The sequence below is a fragment of the Gobius niger genome (genome assembly GCF_951799975.1).
Source record: "Gobius niger genome assembly, chromosome: 5".
In the NCBI taxonomy this organism is placed as follows: Eukaryota; Metazoa; Chordata; class Actinopteri; order Gobiiformes; family Gobiidae; genus Gobius; species Gobius niger.
The window spans coordinates 807,652-827,488 of record NC_136856.1 but is presented as its reverse complement, the minus strand read 5'-3'; the positions used below and the strand labels follow the sequence as shown (position 1 = coordinate 827,488).

General features: G+C 44.6%; 1 protein-coding gene across 2 annotated transcripts in view; it reads left to right on the top strand.

Annotated features, from left to right (window-relative positions):
- il1rapl2 (interleukin 1 receptor accessory protein-like 2) overlaps window positions 1-19,837 on the top strand; it is a 545,467-nt gene that overhangs the window by 493,518 nt on the left and 32,112 nt on the right. For both annotated transcript variants that reach the window (XM_079556204.1, XM_079556203.1), the window contains exon 7: window positions 9,787-9,861. In XM_079556204.1, coding sequence (XP_079412330.1) covers window positions 9,787-9,861 — 75 coding nt within the window. The remainder of the gene's footprint in view (window positions 1-9,786; window positions 9,862-19,837) is intronic.

The following is a 19,837-nucleotide window of genomic DNA, read 5'->3' as shown; positions in this document are numbered from 1 at the left end:
GCTTTGTAGTTCATACGTGTGCAAATACGTGTTCATACGTGTTCAGTCACATGTCAGTTCAGTTCTATGTTTAGAGAGTTACTGTATGTGGAGCAGAGTGAGAGCAGTAAAGTAAAGACTGTTAAGTGTACATGTGATTAACATTTACTACATAGTAGTAAAACTCGTTACTACACATTCCGAGTTACTGCATTTAAGTTTTTTTTTCCAAAATTAAAGGGATATTTCAGGATGTTTGACATAGGGCCTCATTTCCTCGTTATCCAGAGCGTTGCTGATGTCTGGAGATATTTTTGTTATAATTCAAGCAGTTCTTATATTTGAAGAGTTTTGTGGCGCTAGGCTAATGCAAGGCTAGTGCATTTCTATGGTATCAGCTAGCCTGCAAGTGTGACCCGCTAACTAACTAACCACGGTAGCGCAGCGGTTAGCGCCTCCGCTTCACAGCTAGAAGGTCCCGGGTTCAATTCCCACCAGGACGGGGCCTTTCTGTGTGGAGTTTGCATGTTCTCCCCGTGTCTGCGTAGGTTTCCTCTGGGTACTCCGGTTTCCCCTACCACTAAAAACATGTGCAATAGGTGAATCCTCCAGCCAGGTGATTCTGACCATCAGCCTGGCTCCACATCATGGAGATGGGTCACCGGGCGCGGCACTGCCGTCGACCACTGCTCCTGACGGGTCGCCCCAGTGGCATCGAAGGCTGTGTTAAATGCAGAGGACGAATTTCCCTACGGGGACAATAAAGTAAACAAACAAACAAACAAACAAACATAAATGTCTGTGTCCATAGAATAATTTGAAACACCTTATATTTGAGCAGCATCAGCTTCGTGGTTGTATAAGCTACGCAGCGGCGGAGTGATCTGAGAGAAAATAGTCCCTCAGAATGTGCTCATTCATGTGATGCAGGTCAGTTATATTCCAAACATGACTCATGGACACAGACATGTATATGGTTAGTCTGGTGTTATCAGTGACTCAGGTGCTCTGTGGAGCGGGTCACACTGTTTTAATGCAGGCTAGCTGATACCATAGACATGCACTAGCCTTGCACTAGCCTAGCGCCACGAAACTCTTCAAACATAAGAACTGCATGAATTACAAAAAAAAAATATCTCCATAAATCAGCAACACTCTGGATAACGAGGAAATGAGGCCCTGTGTCAAACATCCTGAAATATCCCTTTAAGAGCCAAACTCGTTTATACACAACCAATGTTTTAGTGTTTGTGTGACTCATTTTTAAGCTCATCATCTTGTAGAAATGAAAACGTCACCTTGGTGAGACACAAAAGTAACAGCTCAAAATCAGATGAATCTTCGTTCTTAAAAAACTACAAAATGCATGTCTACATTTATCTGTGGAGCTTTGGCGGCTGATTTAAGGCTCCTCCCCACGCCAGCGCTGACATGTGGGGGCGTGGTTTGTGTATTCTGCAGCTTCAGGACTTCCTTCTTTGTGTGATCATTAGATGTCTATGTTCTCGAGCAGCTGTGGGAATGCTACAAACACGATCTGTGGTCCTCAGTGTTATCCTCCTGTCTGTAAAGTGGACACATGAACATCAGCTCTTCTCTTTTGGTGATTGTCAGACGTGAGACGAGGCTGGACTCATGCTCTGTGGACAAAACCGAAACAGGACCTGGAAATGCTCAAAAGTTGGAACAGACTTTGTGGAAATGAAGCTGTAAAAACTTCCAAACGTCCCCTTTAAGGTTGTGTTTTGAATGTGGAGCGTCAGGAGTGTCTCCAGCCCAAAGCCAGTCCTTTAATGTGTGAAACTGGTCCAGCGGGAGGTCGTGACCCCCCCTCTGTCCCTCCACGGCGATATATATATGTTTAATGTCTGCCTTTAATCATGCAGCTCATGTGGAGTGAAGGAGCGGCGCTGGATTCCTCCACCAGGACCTCTCTCCTCTCGGGGGTTAAACCAAGCGTAGGGCTGTGCAATTAATCGGAATTCGATTACGATTTCGATTACAACAGTAAACGATTACGAAATTAGCATAATGGCAAAAAATCTATCATCATTTTTTTTGTTTTTTTTCAAAATTTTAATTTTCGGATTTTTTGTCTTTTTTTGCTGGATTTTTGTCTTTTTTTTTGCTGGATTTTTGTCATTTTTTTGCTGGATTTTTGTCTTTTTTTTGCTGGATTTTTGTCTTTTTTTTGCTGGATTTTTGTCTTTTTTTGCTGGATTTTTGTCTTTTTTTTGCTGGATTTTTGTCTTTTTTTTGCTGGATTTTTGTCTTTTTTTGCTGGATTTTTGTCTTTTTTTTGCTGGATTTTTGTCTTTTTTTTGCTGGATTTTTGTCTTTTTTTTGATGGATTTTTGTCTTTTTTTGGATTTTTGTCACTTTTTTGTTGGATTTTTGTCACTTTTTTGCTGGATTTTTGTCTTTTTTTGATGGATTTTTGTCATTTTTTTGATGGATTTTTGTCTTTTTTTTTTATTTTTGTCACTTTTTTGCTGGATTTTTGTCACTTTTTTGCTGGATTTTTGTCTTTTTTTGATGGATTTTTGTCATTTTTTTGATGGATTTTTGTCTTTTTTTTTTTATTTTTGTCACTTTTTTGCTGGATTTTTGGCTTTTTTTGTTGGATTTTTGTCATTTTTTTGCTGGATTTTTGTCTTTTTTTTGATGGATTTTTGGCTTTTTTTTGATGGATTTTTGTCTTTTTTTTGTTGGATTTTTGTCTTTTTTTTGTTGGATTTTTGTCTTTTTTTGATGGATTTTTGTCATTTTTTTTGTTGGATTTTTGTCATTTTTTTGCTGGATTTTTGTCACAAATAATCGTTTGAATAATCATGATTTCAATTATGACAAAAATAATCGTGATTATTATTTTTTCAATAATCGAGCAGCCCTAGCCAAGCGCACCCTGGAGACGCTTCATCTTTCATTTAAACCTTTTATTTGACTCATGGAGGAGGGAGAACACGCACCAAAAGTCTCCTCTTACTTCACTTCAGACAAAAGCAGAGATTTGGTTTCATGTTCTGGAGTATCTCTTGTTCTCCTGGAGGGACGACTGCGTTGAGAAACCTTCTTGAACCTTCTCGTTCCCCTCTTCTCTGAAACATATGCGGCGCTGCCCCCACGTCCAGATCCCGCCCCCGCCGCTCGTTTGCATATTCACAGGTACACGCTGGTGACCGGCCAATCGCAGCACATGTCCCGCCCCCGCTCGTCCCGCTTCACACGTTTTTAATGAATCAACGAGCAAACACCGGGGCCAGGGACAAGTGTTTACAGAGTCTGTGCAGAATATTGAATCAGGAAACACAGCACGGCAGAAGAACCTGAGGAAACACTGGACTCACTGTGAGGAACGTGCTGCAGACACACAGAAACTCACTGTTCCTTTAAGGAGTCAGAGATGCACAGACTGTCAGAGTTCATGTCTTTCAAGTGTGAAGTCGTGGCTTCATGAAAACTGCCTTCAGCTGAATTCTAAAAACACTGAGACTGTGATTATTGCTCCAGAGCAGAAAACCAGCTTGGTTCTCTGGGCTCCTCGGTTCAGTCGAGCGTCAGAGATCTTGGCGTTTGGTTTGACCAGTCTTTGTCTCCTGAAGCCGCTCGAGGCACCTGGTGAAAAACTGTTTCTTCCATTTCAGAAACGTCGCCAAGTTGAGGCCAGTTTTATCCAACTCTGATCTAGATTTGTTGATTCGTGCTTTTATCTCGTCTCGTTCAGATTATTGTAACTCACGTTTTACTTGTTTTAACAAACCTGCTTTGAATCGTCTTCAGATGGTTGAAAATGCTGCAGCGCGGCTTTAACAGGATCTCGCACACGGTCTCACATCACTCCCATTTTATCCTCTCTGGCTCCCCGTCAAACTTCCAATTGAATTTAAAATTGTAGTTTTGACTTTTAGAGCTGCATGTCTGTATCTGACCTGCTGTGCCTCGAGTCGCACCCTTAGGACCTCGAGCCAGAACCTCCTCACTGTCCCGAGAACCCACTTTAAAACCAGAGGTGGTGATTCTTCTTCTTCTTCTTCTTCTTCTTCTTCTTCTTCTTCTTCTTCTTCTTCTTCTTCTTCTTCTTCTTCTTCTTCTTCTTCTTCTTCTGCTTCTTCTTCTTCTTCTTCTTCTGCTTCTTCTTCTTTTTCTTCTTTATTTTCTTTTTCTTTTTCTTCTTTTTCTGTTTTTTTCTTTTTCTTCTTTTTTTCTTTTTCTTTTTCTTCTTCTTCTTCTTCTTCTTTTTGTTCTCCTTCTTCTCCTCCTCCTCCTCCTCCTCCTCCTTCTCCTCCTCCTTCTTCTTCTTCTTCTTCTTCTGCTCCTCCTCCTCCTCCTCCTCCTCCTCCTTCTTCCTCCTTCATGCCGTGTTCATTTATATTCCAGTGTTTGTGCCTCAGATTTGGGTGTAACGACTCCGGCCTCGCCTCGACCCCTCGTCCCGACAGCAGCCTCCGTCCCCCCATCACCCGGCCCGGCCTTAACGGCGTGTCCTCGCTGACAAACGGCTCATTTAAAAGTGCTCTTAGTGTTATGGTTTCTGCCGGGGCGATCATCAGGGCGATCATCAGGGCGATCATCAGGGCGATCATCAGGGCCCATCTGCTCAAAAACAATAGCAGCGTTTTCTTCAGATACATCTTCAGCGGAGGAGACACGTTCTGCCGCTTCTGTCGCTGGTCTGAGACATTCGGTCTCTGTGATTTACGAGGCTGGGTTTGGACTCTGTGTTCATGTCGGGACGGCAGGGGTGGACCGGCACAGAAGGGCCACCGGTCCCGCCTCAACCGAGCTTTACCCAAATCTAAAAGCTAGAAGGAAAAGCATCAAAATAACGAGAAAAAGAGGAAGAAAACATGAGAAAAACACGGACAAAAAAACACAACAAAAAATGATGGAAAACGAATTAAAACTCAACGAAAATGTGACAAAAACTCAACAAAAATGTGACAAAAACTCAACAAAAATGTGACAAAAACTCAACAAAAATGTGACAAAAACTCAACAAAAATTCAACAAAAATGTGACAAAAATTCAACAAAAATGTGACAAAAATTCAACAAAAATGTGACAAAAATTCAACAAAAATTCAACAAAAATGTGACAAAAATTCAACAAAAATGTGACAAAAGTTCAACAAAAATGTGACAAAAATTCAACAAAAATGTGACAAAAATGTGACAAAAACTCAACAAAAATTCAACAAAAATTCAACAAAAATGTGACAAAAATGAAAAAAAAAAAAAAAAAATACAAAAGGTGGCGCAACACAGCAACAACGCGAGGAAAAAGGTCAGTTTTGTGGGTCTTAGCTTTCAAATGAGGTGTTCCACAGCCAAAAGAGGACAGAATGCATTTGGTGTAGGCGGGGGGTCAGAGGTTATAATATGTATTTGTGGAAGTGTCACAGTTGCGTTAATTTGGGCCGGGCTGGTCAGATCCAGGGCTGTTTTTCAGTCCCAGTCCGGCCCTGCAGGACGGTTTAGATCCTGATCTCTGTAAAGTTAAACCTCACCGCTCCCTTAATGTGGCCCAGTCCATCCCGTCATTAAACTCCACCTGAAGCCGGAGGTAAACAGGTGTTTTCAGCTCCGTCCAGACCCGTCATTTTCTCCACGAGCCTCAGAACAACAGTGTTTATGAAACGCTGAGGAAACAGCAAACCGATCATTAGGCCTTTTCATCAGAGACGATTCAGATTCAAATCACGCTCACGCAGCTCAAAATAAGAGACGTTTAGAAAAGACCTGCCCACGACATCTCACACACAAGCAGGTCATATTTTCAGCTTTTCCTTTTCAATATATAAATAAATAAAGCAGCAAAGAGGAAAACAGGCCACGGCAAATGTCGAGTCCTTTAACTAGTGTGACAGATGTTTGCCTCTTCTTCCTCACAAAGCTAAAGGTTTCCTCGGTCTGTTGACAGATGTTCAGTGACGACAAAGGATCAGGATCTTTATCCTTCCTCTTTTTCACCGATGATACGTTTCCAGAATGTGAATGTTCCCCGAGCGACACCAGCCGAGAGCGGAGGATCCACCGCGTCTCAGGCAGTGACGGAGGAGTTTCAGCTTGAGTTTCCCCTTAACAGTTTAAATGTCAGAGTAACAACATACACCAAACACTTTACAGGATTGGAATTAACACGATTTTGAAGGGTTCTGCAAACAGCGGATTTTCTTTCACTTATAAATATTCACAAACGAAAGAACATATCTGAGACGCCCACTCACTTATTCAGATTGATCAGCCATTTTTGTTCAAAGTATTTACAAGAACTGCCACAGCTTTCTGACCTAAATAGAGTTGGAGGCTGAAGTCATGTTAAAACGGGCGTTTGGAGAGAGAGAGCTGGTGAGGAGGTCAGTTCTGCTCCAGGACGTCCCTCAGTGACGGTCCTGATGAAGAGGTCAGTGATGGTCCTGATGAAGAGGTCAGTGATGGTCCTGATGAAGAGGTCAGTGACGGTCCTGATGAAGAGGTCAGTGATGGTCCTGATGAAGAGGTCAGTGATGGTCCTGATGAAGAGGTCAGTGACCGTCCTGATGAAGAGGTCAGTGACCGTCCTGATGAAGAGGTCAGTGATGGTCCTGATGAAGAGGTCAGTGACCGTCCTGATGAAGAGGTCAGTGATGGTCCTGATGAAGAGGTCAGTTCTGCTCCAGGACGTCCCTCACCGACCCAAAAGGCCAGATCTGAACACGCCTCTCTGGAACAATAGGGTTCATTTACATCTCATTTACATAAAGCCTTCCCGCTGTAAAGCCCCGCCCCCTGTCGTGTCATGTGTGGGGGTTCAGAGTTCACTCACTCTCCTGCGTTTCTCCGTGTCCCTGGTTCTGGTTAGATCTACGTCTGGTTTGGACTGGTCTCAGTTCAGCGTGGAGGACCAGGCCTCAGCGGAGAGTGAGGTTGGACTTTGGGGACAGTTGCTTCATGTCAGAAGGTTTGATCCAGTCAGTCTTTCTGCTAACTCACTTCCTCCTGGACTCTTCCCGCTTCCGTCTCCGACACTGATGTAACTGAATCCCGTCGCCCTTTTCCGACACTGATGTAACTGAATCCCGTCGCCCTTTGCGTCTCGTGTCCGAACGTTTTAAGGATCGTTTTCCTTTGACCTTTTCGCACTTTCTTCAGTCTCCATCTCTGTGTTTGGTGAACACGTTAGCGCCTCTGCAGAGCGAGCGCCCCGGACCCGCTAACGAGTCGCTAATCTCTGGAGCTAATGTTCACACCTCCTGCAGCGCCGCTAATGCCGGCCTCATGTTTGGCTAAAGCTGGAGCTCAACGTCTCCCTCAGGTGGAAACATCTCTCGCTCTGACACTCGGACTCTCGGACTCTCGGCCGTGAAAGTGCGAGCGCCGGGAGCTCAGCGGCTGCAGATGGATTTGACCTTTCACAGAGAAACGGAGACTCTGACGGAGAGAGTTATGTCTCGGGCCTGAAATGACTGTCAGAGGAAGTTATCAAAGCTTCAAGGCAGGGTTATTTGTGGAGCACAGTTCAAGGCGAAGCTTCACAGCGGCAGAAAGTTACAAGAAAGCAGATCAAGTCAGTCCTTCATGAGTGCTTTGGTGCAAAGGATGTGACGAGTGTGGACGACATCAGGTCCTGGAGCAAAACTGCTGGACAGCTGGATTGTAGCAGCACTGCCAAGCGATCACCAGACTTTTCACACGAATACACCAGACTTTGGTCGTGTGAGTCAAACAAAGGGTTGCCAGATTCTCACTAACGCTGTGGCTCAGATCATCACCACCCCTGACTACAACATGCATGCACTGTTCCATTTATTACATGACACACGCATGACATGACGACATAGGCCTCACCTGAGAGATGAACTTCCACCTCCTCATCAGAGTCATGCCCTTCTGACTCTCTAACGTTATTGAGCTCAACATCGTAGCTTTTATAGGTTTGAAATCCGGACATCCCCCTCCACTCTGCCGTCATCACTCGACTGTCACTTTGATTTGGTTTTATCAGATTTACTTTGGAGAACACACACGCCATAATAAAGAAGCGGGTAAGTTACTAACTCGCGAGAGGTGAGGCGGTAAACTGTAAAGCTGATCCAGGGTCAGTCGCTCCTTCTGGCAGCAGATATTAAACTACGTGGAACTCTCTGCCTCTGCCAATCAGAATGGCCTCCAACTGTTGACAATTTCAAGTCGTTGCTGAAAACGCATCTCTTTGCACTGGCTTTTAATCCAAGTTGAGCGAGACATTTGCTGCAGTTTTTATTTTTTGTACATTGTTGTGCAATATTTTTTTGTGTGTCTGTAATTTTGCACTGAATATGGAAAGCACTTTGGGGCAGTACTCTGTTTTTAAATGTGCTATATAAACAAACCCTGACCTTGACCTTGACGTGAACTCAGAGGCTCAGTCTAAGTGACTTTGGTGATGTTAACGTTGGTGTTGGTAACCATCTGAAAGAAATGTATTAATGACCGACTTTTGGAACTTGCTTTGTCCCCATGTTTCTGTTCATACATTTCAAACGGGGCTTTGTAAGTTTGGTCTGTGTTAAAACAGCCTTTGAAGAAACAGGTTCTTCTTTTGCCAGATGCTGCCGACTGTTTGATATTGTGATTTACATTTGGACACAGATACTGCAGTACATGATCCATTTACTCTGCTGCTGTTCTTTATTGTTCCCCTGCACTGTGTTCCTTGTACTTTTTATTGTATTGATTTCTGGGGTCGGCGCTCGTGAGCTTTTTGCTTCAGCCCCTTTTGAGCAAATTGTTAACTGCTCAAATAAATAAAATAAATAAATGAAATCTGGCTCCCGATCAGAGCGAAGCAAAGCTCTGCTGAGAGGGGACAGAGCATTAACCAGACTTTATCTGGCGCCCTGGAGTTTTCCTGCACTTAGGGCTTCTCTGAGTTATATATCGTTATCGTACGTCTGCCAACCCTGTCAAGAAAGTACCTGATCTGCTGAATCCAGATGTGGAGGAAAACACACGTCTTTCTAGACGTCTGCAGAAAGACGCCCGACAGGAAACTTAAAGAGAGAAAGAGAAGCTCTCGTCAGGATCCTGCTTCAGTCTGAGCAGGAGACTCACTCTTAACACACGATAACTGAAGCACATGTTCCCTCTGTTTGAAACAATGACCTTATTTCATTCATGATAAACGGATAAATCACATGTTTAAACACCGCACAGACGCCTTTAGATTCATCTGGTAAACTATAGTGGAGCAGGTCCTACATGACTCTGACCTCCAGACTAATGTTGCAGTATTTAACATTTACATTTCCAAAGCTAGCGTTGGTCTGCATAGTGATGAACCTAAATATTCACTTATTCACTGTTCATTCATGGCCATTATTGGAGCGATTTCTAATATAAATAACTGATCCTGGAAGCTCCTGGTTTCTGCACCTTTACGCTCATCAGTCTGATGTTCTGAAATCTGTTTATTTTCCTAAAACTGTCTCGTCTCATTACAAATGTATTATTCACTCGTGTTGTGATGAGAAGAAGATCGTGTTTTTACTTTTAAACCTTTGTTTAACCAGGAACGTCCCAGCGAGGCCCTCAGATCTCATTTCCAAGTTGCAGCAGTTCAGGCCCTGAGGCTCATCTTCAGAACGAGTCGAGACAGTTTCATGCAGGATTGTAAAAGTAAAAACAGCAAAGCAGACGACAGTGAACGCTCATGTTGGAGTAGAAATAGAAACAGTCGTGAGGGAGCAGGTTCAGCTGGTGGTTTAGAGGTTCACAAACACTTTGAAATCCTGCTGCTCCTCTTTTTCCACTGTCAGATCTTTGACTCCCGGTTTCCTCTGTGTTTCAGCTCTGCAGACCACGCAGCCCCCGAAGGTGCTGTTCCCCGCCGAGAGACAGGACACCTACATCGAGATCACCCCAGGTACGAGATGCAGATCCCTCACTTTGGAACCGATAAGTGAATCAGTTCTTTGTTCTTTTCCGCCTCGCAGTCGTATCAAATCAGCATTTATCAGACCATTTCTTACCGAGCCAATCAGAGGCTGCCTTTTCCAACGTGAGCCTCACAGCTTCCGTGGCTTTTCCCACAGGACGAAGCAGCTCTTAAGTGACATCATATTAAAGACCGCACTGGGACGGCTGAGGAACATGTGACCTTCTGGAGCACATTAAAGCTTTATTAATTAGAAATACAGGAACCTTTCCCCCACGGAGTTTCAGGGGAAGCTCAGGTTTTCTGCTGTAGCCGAACCTGAAGAGGCGGAGGTTTTTTTTTCCTTCTGTCTCTGGATCAGAACCTCTGATCTCAGGTTCAGCTGCAACAGATTCTGACGTGTTTAGACCAAGCCTCTCCAGGTAGATCGCCAAAGACTTTCTGCATGTCTACACACTTGATAACTCAGATTTTAGATGCATTTTCTGTTTGAACACAAGTATAAGGACTAAACTCGAGTCACTTTCTTTGAAAAAACGTCTGGGTGAACTCCACCTAAGTGTAGTTTTTCACAAGTGTTAGGTAAAAAGCTTGGAGACCCTGGTGTATGTGATCCATAATCTACTGACCTTATACTGAGTTTTCCTCATGGATCTGTGATGGTTTGACTCCGCGGGCCAGATCTTGTGGTTCAGAGCGCAGGCTGTAGAGCAGACGACACAATCTTCAGTGTCAGACCTGACGCACAAAGTGGGCAGGACAGGAGGGGGGACAGACTCGCATTGTGATGTTGTGGTGCCGCCCCCTCCCCATGCTTTCCCCAGACCTGAGGAAGGCGGTGGGTGGCGGGGGGGGTTCTCCTGTAAACGCGTAACATGCGCGATGCAAGACCCGCATGCGCGATGTCCCGCCCGCTCGTCCAAGATGAGCGGGCGGGACAGAGAGGAGCAGCCTCGCGCTGGACACCGTTCAAATGCACAAAGTTACGAAATGTACAGGATTTAATTGATCAGAAACTGTCATATCGGCTGCAGAGGAGTTACAGAGTTATGCAGCAGCTACAAGAAAACTGTAGCGTATTGGAACATTTGAGCTACAGCTGCAGGATTCTTGGAGCGGCTGAATTGCCCCCTGTAAAATGTGCTTCTTCCTTTTGGACTGAGCTGTGGCTACAGGAGCATCATCAGGAGGTAAAGACTGACACATGATGGAAACGTCTCCTTAAAACGCAGATCAGACCTGGTGTTGTGGCTCTTGAGGCACGTGTGGTTTATTTATGGAAAACTGTTGTTGTTTTGGTGTTAGGGGCGTGTTTTGGTGTTAGGCGTGTGCGTGTTGATCTACTGTATCAAAGTAAACCCGTACGTAACTGACGCGTGAACAGACTTTTCAAGGCAATTTCGCTTTTGTTTTCAATTGTGCTGTAATAAACCACGCCTCAGTCGGCCTCTTTTTCTTAAATAACGCCCTCTCCCTGGTGGCGCCGCCTTTAGTGCAAAACCTGCTCCACAAGATCGCGCGTGCACCACGTTGCGTTTAGAGTTGCAAACGGACTGCGCCAGTCACAAGATCTGACTCCGCCCCTCTTTGCTCCACTGCCGTCTACAAGCCACAGGTGACGAGTAGAAAAACACGAGCCCGTCTGTGTGTTTGGACTGACAGGAAAAGTCACTGACAGAAGAATAAACTCTCCTCCTCGTCTCTTCTGTAGATCCCAAATCCTTCACTTTCATTTTCTCTGTTTCTTTACTGCACATGCGCCTCTACATCCTGTTCTATCACCTGTGTTAGCGTCACAGCGCCTCACACAGGCCTGGAGGAGGAACCACAGACCTGAGTCGACCCATGTGGACGTTCACGTTTACTGAGCTGCTTCAGGCTCACAGCAGTGTTAATTTTGACAACATATTTTAATTTAGTTTTAGTCATAGTCTTTTGACGAAAATGTAATTTGATTTTAGTCTAGTTTTAGTCGACTAAAATTGCGAGTAAATTTAGTCGACTGAATTTAAGACGAATTTAGTTTCATTCTAATCATATTTAATGTTGTTCCTCTGCTTCATGGAGCTGCTCCACATGAACAAAGCTCAGAGCTGATCCTTTAACAGAGACTTTACATGATCTGAGGCTCTTTCAGACGCTCAATACAAGTTTGGATGATTTTAGTCTCTCCTTTTCATTTTTATTTAGTCTCATTTTAGTCTCATGAGAAACTTTTCATTTAGTTTTAGTCCAATTGTAGTCGTCAAAAATAACACTTTGACTAAAATTAAGACTAAATATTTTAGTCGACGAAATTAACACTGGCCCACAGAGGAAGTTTCTGAAACAGAAGTGTTTGTCTTCGTGTGGATAAATCCTGAGACTCTGTGATTCTGTCCTGGACTTCAGTCACATGGCTGTTCCTCAGAGGAAACTCCTCCAGAAGAGAGGAGCGTCCCGTACCAATAGGGATGTTTTCTTGATTGAGATGTGACTCTGACACTCGTGTAAAGCCTGTGTCGGTGCGCGGTGACCACAGAGTGACCGATAACCTGCGAGCGCTGCATCACTGTGAGCTCTTGTTTGTTTTCACTGTAACTGAACTCACGGCAGAAACACAACAGCCCAAAGTGCGTCACCGTTGTTTAACAGAAATCTAATCTATTCGACATCATTGAGCGAAAATGACGGCGCCCGCGGTGAAAACAAGAGCGTAATTAAACTGTTGTATGTGGCTGTATCCATTACGAGGCGTCCCGCTGCCAGAGAGCGCCCGCCTCGGGGCGCCGGCGTTTGGACATAAATCTGAGGCTAATGGAGACACGCGTTCCTCTGCACTTCCAGCAGAGAGAGCAGAAACCAGGGCAGAGGAACGAGAGGCGGGATTTAATGAGCCTCGCCACAGAGCAGACAAATGTTTACTGAGAAACCAACCAGTGTTTTTATAAAGCAGCGTTTCTGAAGACTTCCAGAAGGTTCAGTCAGTCAGGAGCTCAGAGGGAGAACCCTGTCTGACCTCAGTGGTGTCTCAGAGCGTGGTGTCCTGTGTTAATTTCGTCGACTAAAATATTTCATCTTAATTTTAGTCAAAGTGATATTTTTCTGACTAAAATTGGACTAAAACTAAATTAAAAGTTCCTCATGAGACTAAAACTGTGACTAAAATGTCCAGATATTTGAGTCGACTAAAATCAGACTAAATAAAAATGAAAAGGAGAGACTAAAATCATCCAAACTTGTATTGAGCGTCTGAAAGAGCCTCAGATCATGTTTAAAGGATCAGCTCTGAGCTTTGTTCATGTGGAGCAGAAACATGAAGCAGAGGAACAACATAGAATCAATATTATCAAAGCAAAGTCAACTAAATTCGTCTTAAGTTTAGTCGACTAAAACTAGACTAAAATTGAAGATATTTTTTTGACTTAAACTAGACTAAAATTGAATTACATTTTCGTCAAAAGATTAAGACTAAATTAAAATATGTTGTCAAAATTAACACTGGTGGTGTCCTGCACTGGTCAGCTCCTCCTTCCTCCTGCACAGCTCCCTCCGCTCCACAACAGTCTTTCACCACCTCCTCATTTGTCCCTGTTTGTTTCCTGTAGCTGCTCTTACTATGGGTTAGGTGAAAACCAAGCATTTCTTTCTGAAAATAAAAACATAATACAGAAGAGTTCAGTTTTATTGATGAAAATCTGTAACGTTGATATCTTTCTTTTTTGATATTAATATCTTGAATGCTCATATCTCGATATCGAAACGATAACGATATATCTTTCCTCCACAAAGCCACAGCAGACGTACAAAAGCGTCCAGTAAAACAAACTCAGCAGGAGAGGGAGGTCACTTCCTGTTTCACACGAGGAGGAAAAAGGTGAAAAAAAGAAAAGTAGAAAATGGAAACTTCAGCTGAACAAATCACGGATATAAACAAGAGAAACAAATGTATTGCAGACATTTTCAGTGACAAAATCTAAGTAATGGACGGACCCAAATGTTTGGTTTGATTTTATTAGTAACAAAGATTTAGATTCTTGTTTAGTTTTTGATTAAACTGATCATATCTGTACCGGCCTCTCACAGACGGAACAATCTAAAACCTACACTTTCATCTGCAGCGTCTCGACTTAAACACTGGAGACGAACAAATGAATCAAAGTGACCTCAATAAAACCGTCATTAGAAAAGCACGGGTTGATTTGACGAGGGAACGACGTTAAAGCTAAAACACGGGGTGATGTTTCTGATGGACACTTTAAAACAGAGAGTTCCCACAGTTGTATTTGTGAATCACAGGTTGTTCAGATGGAGCCAATATCGCTCACATAAATACATATATAGATATATAAACATAAATACATAAATCCATGCTGATGAGGTGACGAGCCCGGGGCCATTTTGAAAAGCAATAACTCATTTGATCCACTGGCTCTGAAAAAAACGTGTCCTTTCACAAAGCGGTGTCAATAATGAGCGTTTCCGCCGCCGGCGATCAACAAGACTGTAATTAATGAAGGAAATGATTTTACACAGAGAGGGAGAGACTTCCTCTGACTCAGGGTTTTACTCACAGCCTAAAACATTTCAACAGGAGCTCAGTGTTTCTAAAGGAGAGATAAAGGCCGGGACAGATGATGGTTCTGTTTCACAGCAGGTCGGGCTGAATCACAAAGATCTGACTCTCCGTCTGAATGAAAGTCAAACACACGTCTGTGATCGGCTGAAGGCCTTTGTCTCACCTGACGTTATCAGCGGCGCCGCAGTCTGACCAATGACCCGGCAAATGTTTTGGCCTGTTCCCCCAGTCCATCCCATCAGACCAAAAGTGTTCCTGAAAATACTTACTTACAAATTAAGCACTGGCTGGGAGGGGAGGAGCCTGTATGCTAACTATCATAGCCACTTTAGCATAGGGACCTCTGGTGCTAACTAACTGGTGATATGCTCTGTACCACAGCGCCCCCTGCTGATGTGCTTCTGACTCGGGCGTCTTCAGAGAAATGTGGTGAAGTTGAACGTTGTCTCTTTTCTTCAATCCCGCTGTAATTATTTCTGGTCTGGCTCATCGGTCGACCCCCCGCCCCCTCTGTGGGTTTTTATTAAGTCCAAATCCCTGGGTATGAGCTGCTGCAGCGCTGCGTGTGAGTGAGCGCATGTGGGACAGATCACACGTCCTGAACACGCTAAGAGCGTGTAATGTAGCGCAGGTGCAGAGACTCTCAGGTAAATGAACTGTTTCCTTTTCTCACTTTGACCTCTGGGTCACGGCTTCTGCTGGGGTCACATGACTTCCTGTGGCGCTACAAACCAACATGGCCGCCCTGGCTCTGGGTTTTCATTGTAAAATGTTAATTCATAAATGAAGAACCCACAGAACATGATGATTCACATGTTTGTATATGAAGTGTGTTTTTCCAGAGTGATGTGGATGTTCATGTTCATGAGAGCGAGATAAAAAATACATTGTGCATTAGGTTTTATTTAAATGTATGACTGAGGCAGAGCGACAGGTGGAGAGGAACTGTAGTACTTATATCCATAAAGAGCCCAGTTTAAATACTCTCTGCCCCGTGTAGTGATATCTGTGGATTACTTTGTAGATTACTTTGTAGATTACTTTGTAGATTACTTTGTAGATTACTTTGTTTTGGATCATCTGGAGATTGGAGTTTATTGTCATTGAAAAGATGTTACTACAGATTTGTTGTCAGTGATCGTGAGTAAATGATATTACTCTGACTGACATTATGTTGTTGGAGTTGCTCTTATTTAAATTAAAGATTTGTTTTGCTTTTCTGGAGAAAATGTGCTCGGATCAGGTGGGGGTGAAGAGGTTAAATGGAATAAAAGGTGCTTCATGTTTTGAGTCGTTTGAACTAATCTAAAATTTAAAACATGTGCTTTAAAGAGGGGGTGTTCTGCTTTAAAGAGGGGGTGTTCTGCTTTAAAGAGGGGGTGTTCTGCTTTAAAGAGGGGGTGTTCTGCTTTTGTCAGCCCCATAGCACCAGTCTATATCACACTACAATGATGACAAACCTTCTGCTGGTCTGTAAATGCAGTAAATTAGAATAACTGCCTTGTATAAAATGTCTCTCTCAAAATGGCTGTAGTGAATGTCTTGAAATAGGCCTCTGTCTCTTTAAGAACCTCTGAGCCTTTAGACACGCCCCCTCCACACGCTGTCTGTGGCATCAGTGGGGAGGGGGTTCTGCTGAGGAGCAGTGGTTGGTTACTCGGCTGGTGACCAAAGCTCGGAGGCGTCTCCAGGAGGTGGGGGCGTTCCTAGGAGGACTCAGGCAAACCTATTCCTAAAATGGCCGCCATCAGAGTTTTTACAGATTACTCATACGTGAATGTGCCAAGGCAACACTTCAGCCATGTTTTTAATGAGGGAGTGACAGAATAACAGGATGGAAAGCTGGAAAAAGTCCATTTTACATAATACCCCCCCTTTAAATGTTTCATCTAAGATCACACGTCCAGTTGAAATTTCCCACCGGAAGGTCAGACGTCTAGACTTCATGTGTACAGATGGAACTCAGCATTAGTGTGGTCACCATGGTGAAGACACTGCTCTGTTTCTGCTCTGGCGTTTCCTCTTTTCCTCAAACCCACCGGTTTCTAATCCTCCTCATTCATGTTATTCAGAAACGATTGTACTCGAGCTCGTTTCTGTTGATTTGAATAAAACCCAGAGGCAGATTTCCCTCCTCAGTGTAGAATCAATGAAGCTGCTCTTCTGGCCTGTAGCTGCGTTTAGATGTTTAGATCTCCATAATGAGTTTGGTTCAAAGCGCCGCCGGTTCTGACGCTTCAGATCCACTTCACCAATAACAGGAAACCTCTGGAGAGTTAATGTGAGCGACCTGCTTTTCACTGAGCGCTTTCAGAACCACAGATGAAGCACGTGTGGATGAACCCGGCGCTCCACTTCACCTGCGCCTCCTCTTCAGGCTGTTTTTAGAAAAGCCCTGGTTGTTCTCGCGCCTCGGGTGAAGCCTGTCACTCGGAGACTTCAGGGCCCAGATCTGTCACGGCGGCTCCGCAGAGACGTCCGCCATTAGAGCGGAGCGCCGGCGGCTCCTGCAGACGCCGCCGCAGACGCCGCCGCAGACGCCGCCGCAGACGCCGCCGCGCTTTAACAAACCGATACCGGAGGCACACGGGAGAGCCAGGAGGTTCCCACACTCTGGATCTGTGATTTCTGCTCCACAGCTTTATCTGGATTAAACAAGACGCTGCTGTTCGTTTGCCTTTCACAAAAGCCCCTCTATGTGGCATGTGCCGGTGAGCCTAACCCCTGTGCCACCAATGCAAAACCAGTTTATTCTACGTCTCTTTGTTTCCTCCATCATTCCCAGGGTTCAGTGTTAGTGCAGAAATAAACTAATGTTAGATTTGATTTAGACAGAAGTGAATGATCTGAAGAGTTTGAGGAGAAAAGCCATGAACAAACAGAGCTGAAGTCTGAGCCTCCATTAGAAAAACAGATCTGACATGAGCTCAGTCACAAAGGTCAGAGTCAGGAAATAAACTCAAATCAAACATCTGATGACATCACACCGACACAAGATGGCCGCCAGAACAGCCATTTGTTCCAGCGTGTTACAGCTGTATATCTCATGCTGCGCGTTTTGGGCGTCAAAAACGCGCCTCAAGCCCGTAGTTGGACACTTGTGCTTTACTAAAGGCAGACGCTCTGGCCGCGTCAGCTCAGAGTGTGTTCGTCGCCTCTTGGAAGTAGCTGTTGCCTGAAATACACCTGCTACAGCTCATTGTTGATTAAAAGTCTGCAATAAAGCACAAATGCGTGAAGGCTCAGTGTGTGATCGTCATAAAGCTGCTCTGTGTCGTTAGTGCATAATGCTTGTTGTCATGGGAGAAAACTGGAGCTCAATGCGAGCTGACTGAGCTAACTGAGCTAACTGAGCTAACATGCTGGTTTTCTCCCGGAGCTCATTATAGATGATGTGAGTAATAAACTACAACATCAGCCCAGCTCAGTGTGTGGTCATTGTTCTTTATTGACTTTATTTGTATATTTCTTGTTTTCACGTGAGGACCGGAGGTTTAGCTTAGCATTAGCTTCCTCCGGTGCTAATGCTACAACAGGCTCCTCGAGGCCCAAACACATTCCCAGCACAGATTCAGCCTCTGAAATAAGTTTTCTTGTCGCCGCCTTTAATCCTGGTGTTTGGATAAAGAAGCTCTGATGTGTCTTTGTGAAAGTCCCAGAGCTGCTGTAGCTCCGGTTCACAATGAAGCTAAACCTCCGTGACTTGTGACTTGTTTACATCTGAGGGTCAACAGAACATCTGCCCCGGTGGCTCAGCTACAACGTCACTGTGGGGGGAAAGCTCCTGATTGGTCGACGCTCACGGATTTCTCCAAAAAGTTCAACATTTCCCAACTGGAGCGTCGGCCGCACTCGACGCCCTGGACGCGTCAAAAACTTCAAAACGCGGCGCACAGGAGGCGCGTGAGGCGCTGCAGAGACCTTCCTGACGCCCCCGCGAGGCGCGTCCTCCATGTATTTTCCATGTAAACCTGACGCTTTTTGAGGCGCCGGCCGTGTCTGGTGTGGACGCATCATTATCCAGAAGTGCTGTCAACAGATCCTGTAGAAAGTGTCAGTGTGACCTGTGACTGCAGGGGGCGCTGTGTTCCAGCCTGGCAGCCACACACTTCTTTCTCTTCAGGATGTTGAGATATTCCAAAGAGTTTAGAATAAACAGACTATGGCGGCTAGATTTATTAGGACGTTCATGTTGAAGGTTCTTCAGGAGGAGCTTGTGTTAAAGACACAAATCAGCAGATTCAGAAGAAACAGTTTCTGAGCCAGATCTTTACAGGCAGCACTGATGTTCATTTCCTCTTTACACTGCCTGGTGTTCTTCCTGAAGCACTACAGGCTCTCACACTTCCTGAAGCACTACAGGCTCTCACACTTCCTGAAGCACTACAGGCTCTCACACTTCCTGAAGCACTAACAGTCAGATCATCTCCACGTGTTCTCTCCTGATCCGTCTCTGCATCACCTGTTAATTCCTCCCCAGAAGCTTCTTCAAACCCGTATCTCCGTCTCCGGGTCACTCATTAACCTCTGCGAGCGCCGCGGCGGCTAATTCCATCTCTTCATTTAAACTGGGCTAACGGAGCCCCCCTCCCTGAACGAGCCCCCCCCTCCCTGACGAGGGGGGCTCGTCACACCTGAGTCGGGGCTGTCAGGAAACGCCGGATTTAGCAGAAAACGGGGCCGGACCGCCAGAGTTATTATTAATCCAGAGCCTGAGACGCTCATATCCGGAGAGCGGAAACTCAGCCTGATTCTTATTGAGCTTCAGAGTTGATTAAAAACAAGTTCTGATGAAACATCACACTCACTGTAGTCGATTTACAAGAGGTTCATTATTTTAATATTCTTTACCTGATATTTATTACATTGAACAAATAATCAGAGCTTTGTAAATAAACAGCAGTTCTTCCTCTTCTTCACTGAGAGGCGTGTCCAGGGGTCAGCTGATTCAAGTGTGTTAACCAATCAGAGAAGAGCTTTGGACGCCTCTAATGGCTCACGTGGGCGGCGCCATTAAGTGTGCCCGCCCCTTTTCTCCTATGTGTTAACATGTGGCTGGAGAAGTCCCACATAAAATCAGTCACTACAGGAAAACAAAGCCGTTTTCAGCCGTGCAGAGAAACGCTGGCAGTGTCGACATGTCGGAGCAAATTAACATTTTACACAAATCAGTCGACTAAACATCAGATTTAAGCGGAGAATGTTTCCCCCTCGTTCTCCGTAAAATGAACGGGCTTCGCGCTCGACCGGGAAGTGTCTGGACAACGAGGCGCCGAGACAACGCAAAAAGTGGGCGGGGCGGAATAAGGTGAATAGAAATGGACAGTTCTAATTAACCAAGAGTTCTGCAACTTTACAAATGTTTATTACAGTTACAGTGTTTAGTGACGATCATTCATTCATTTT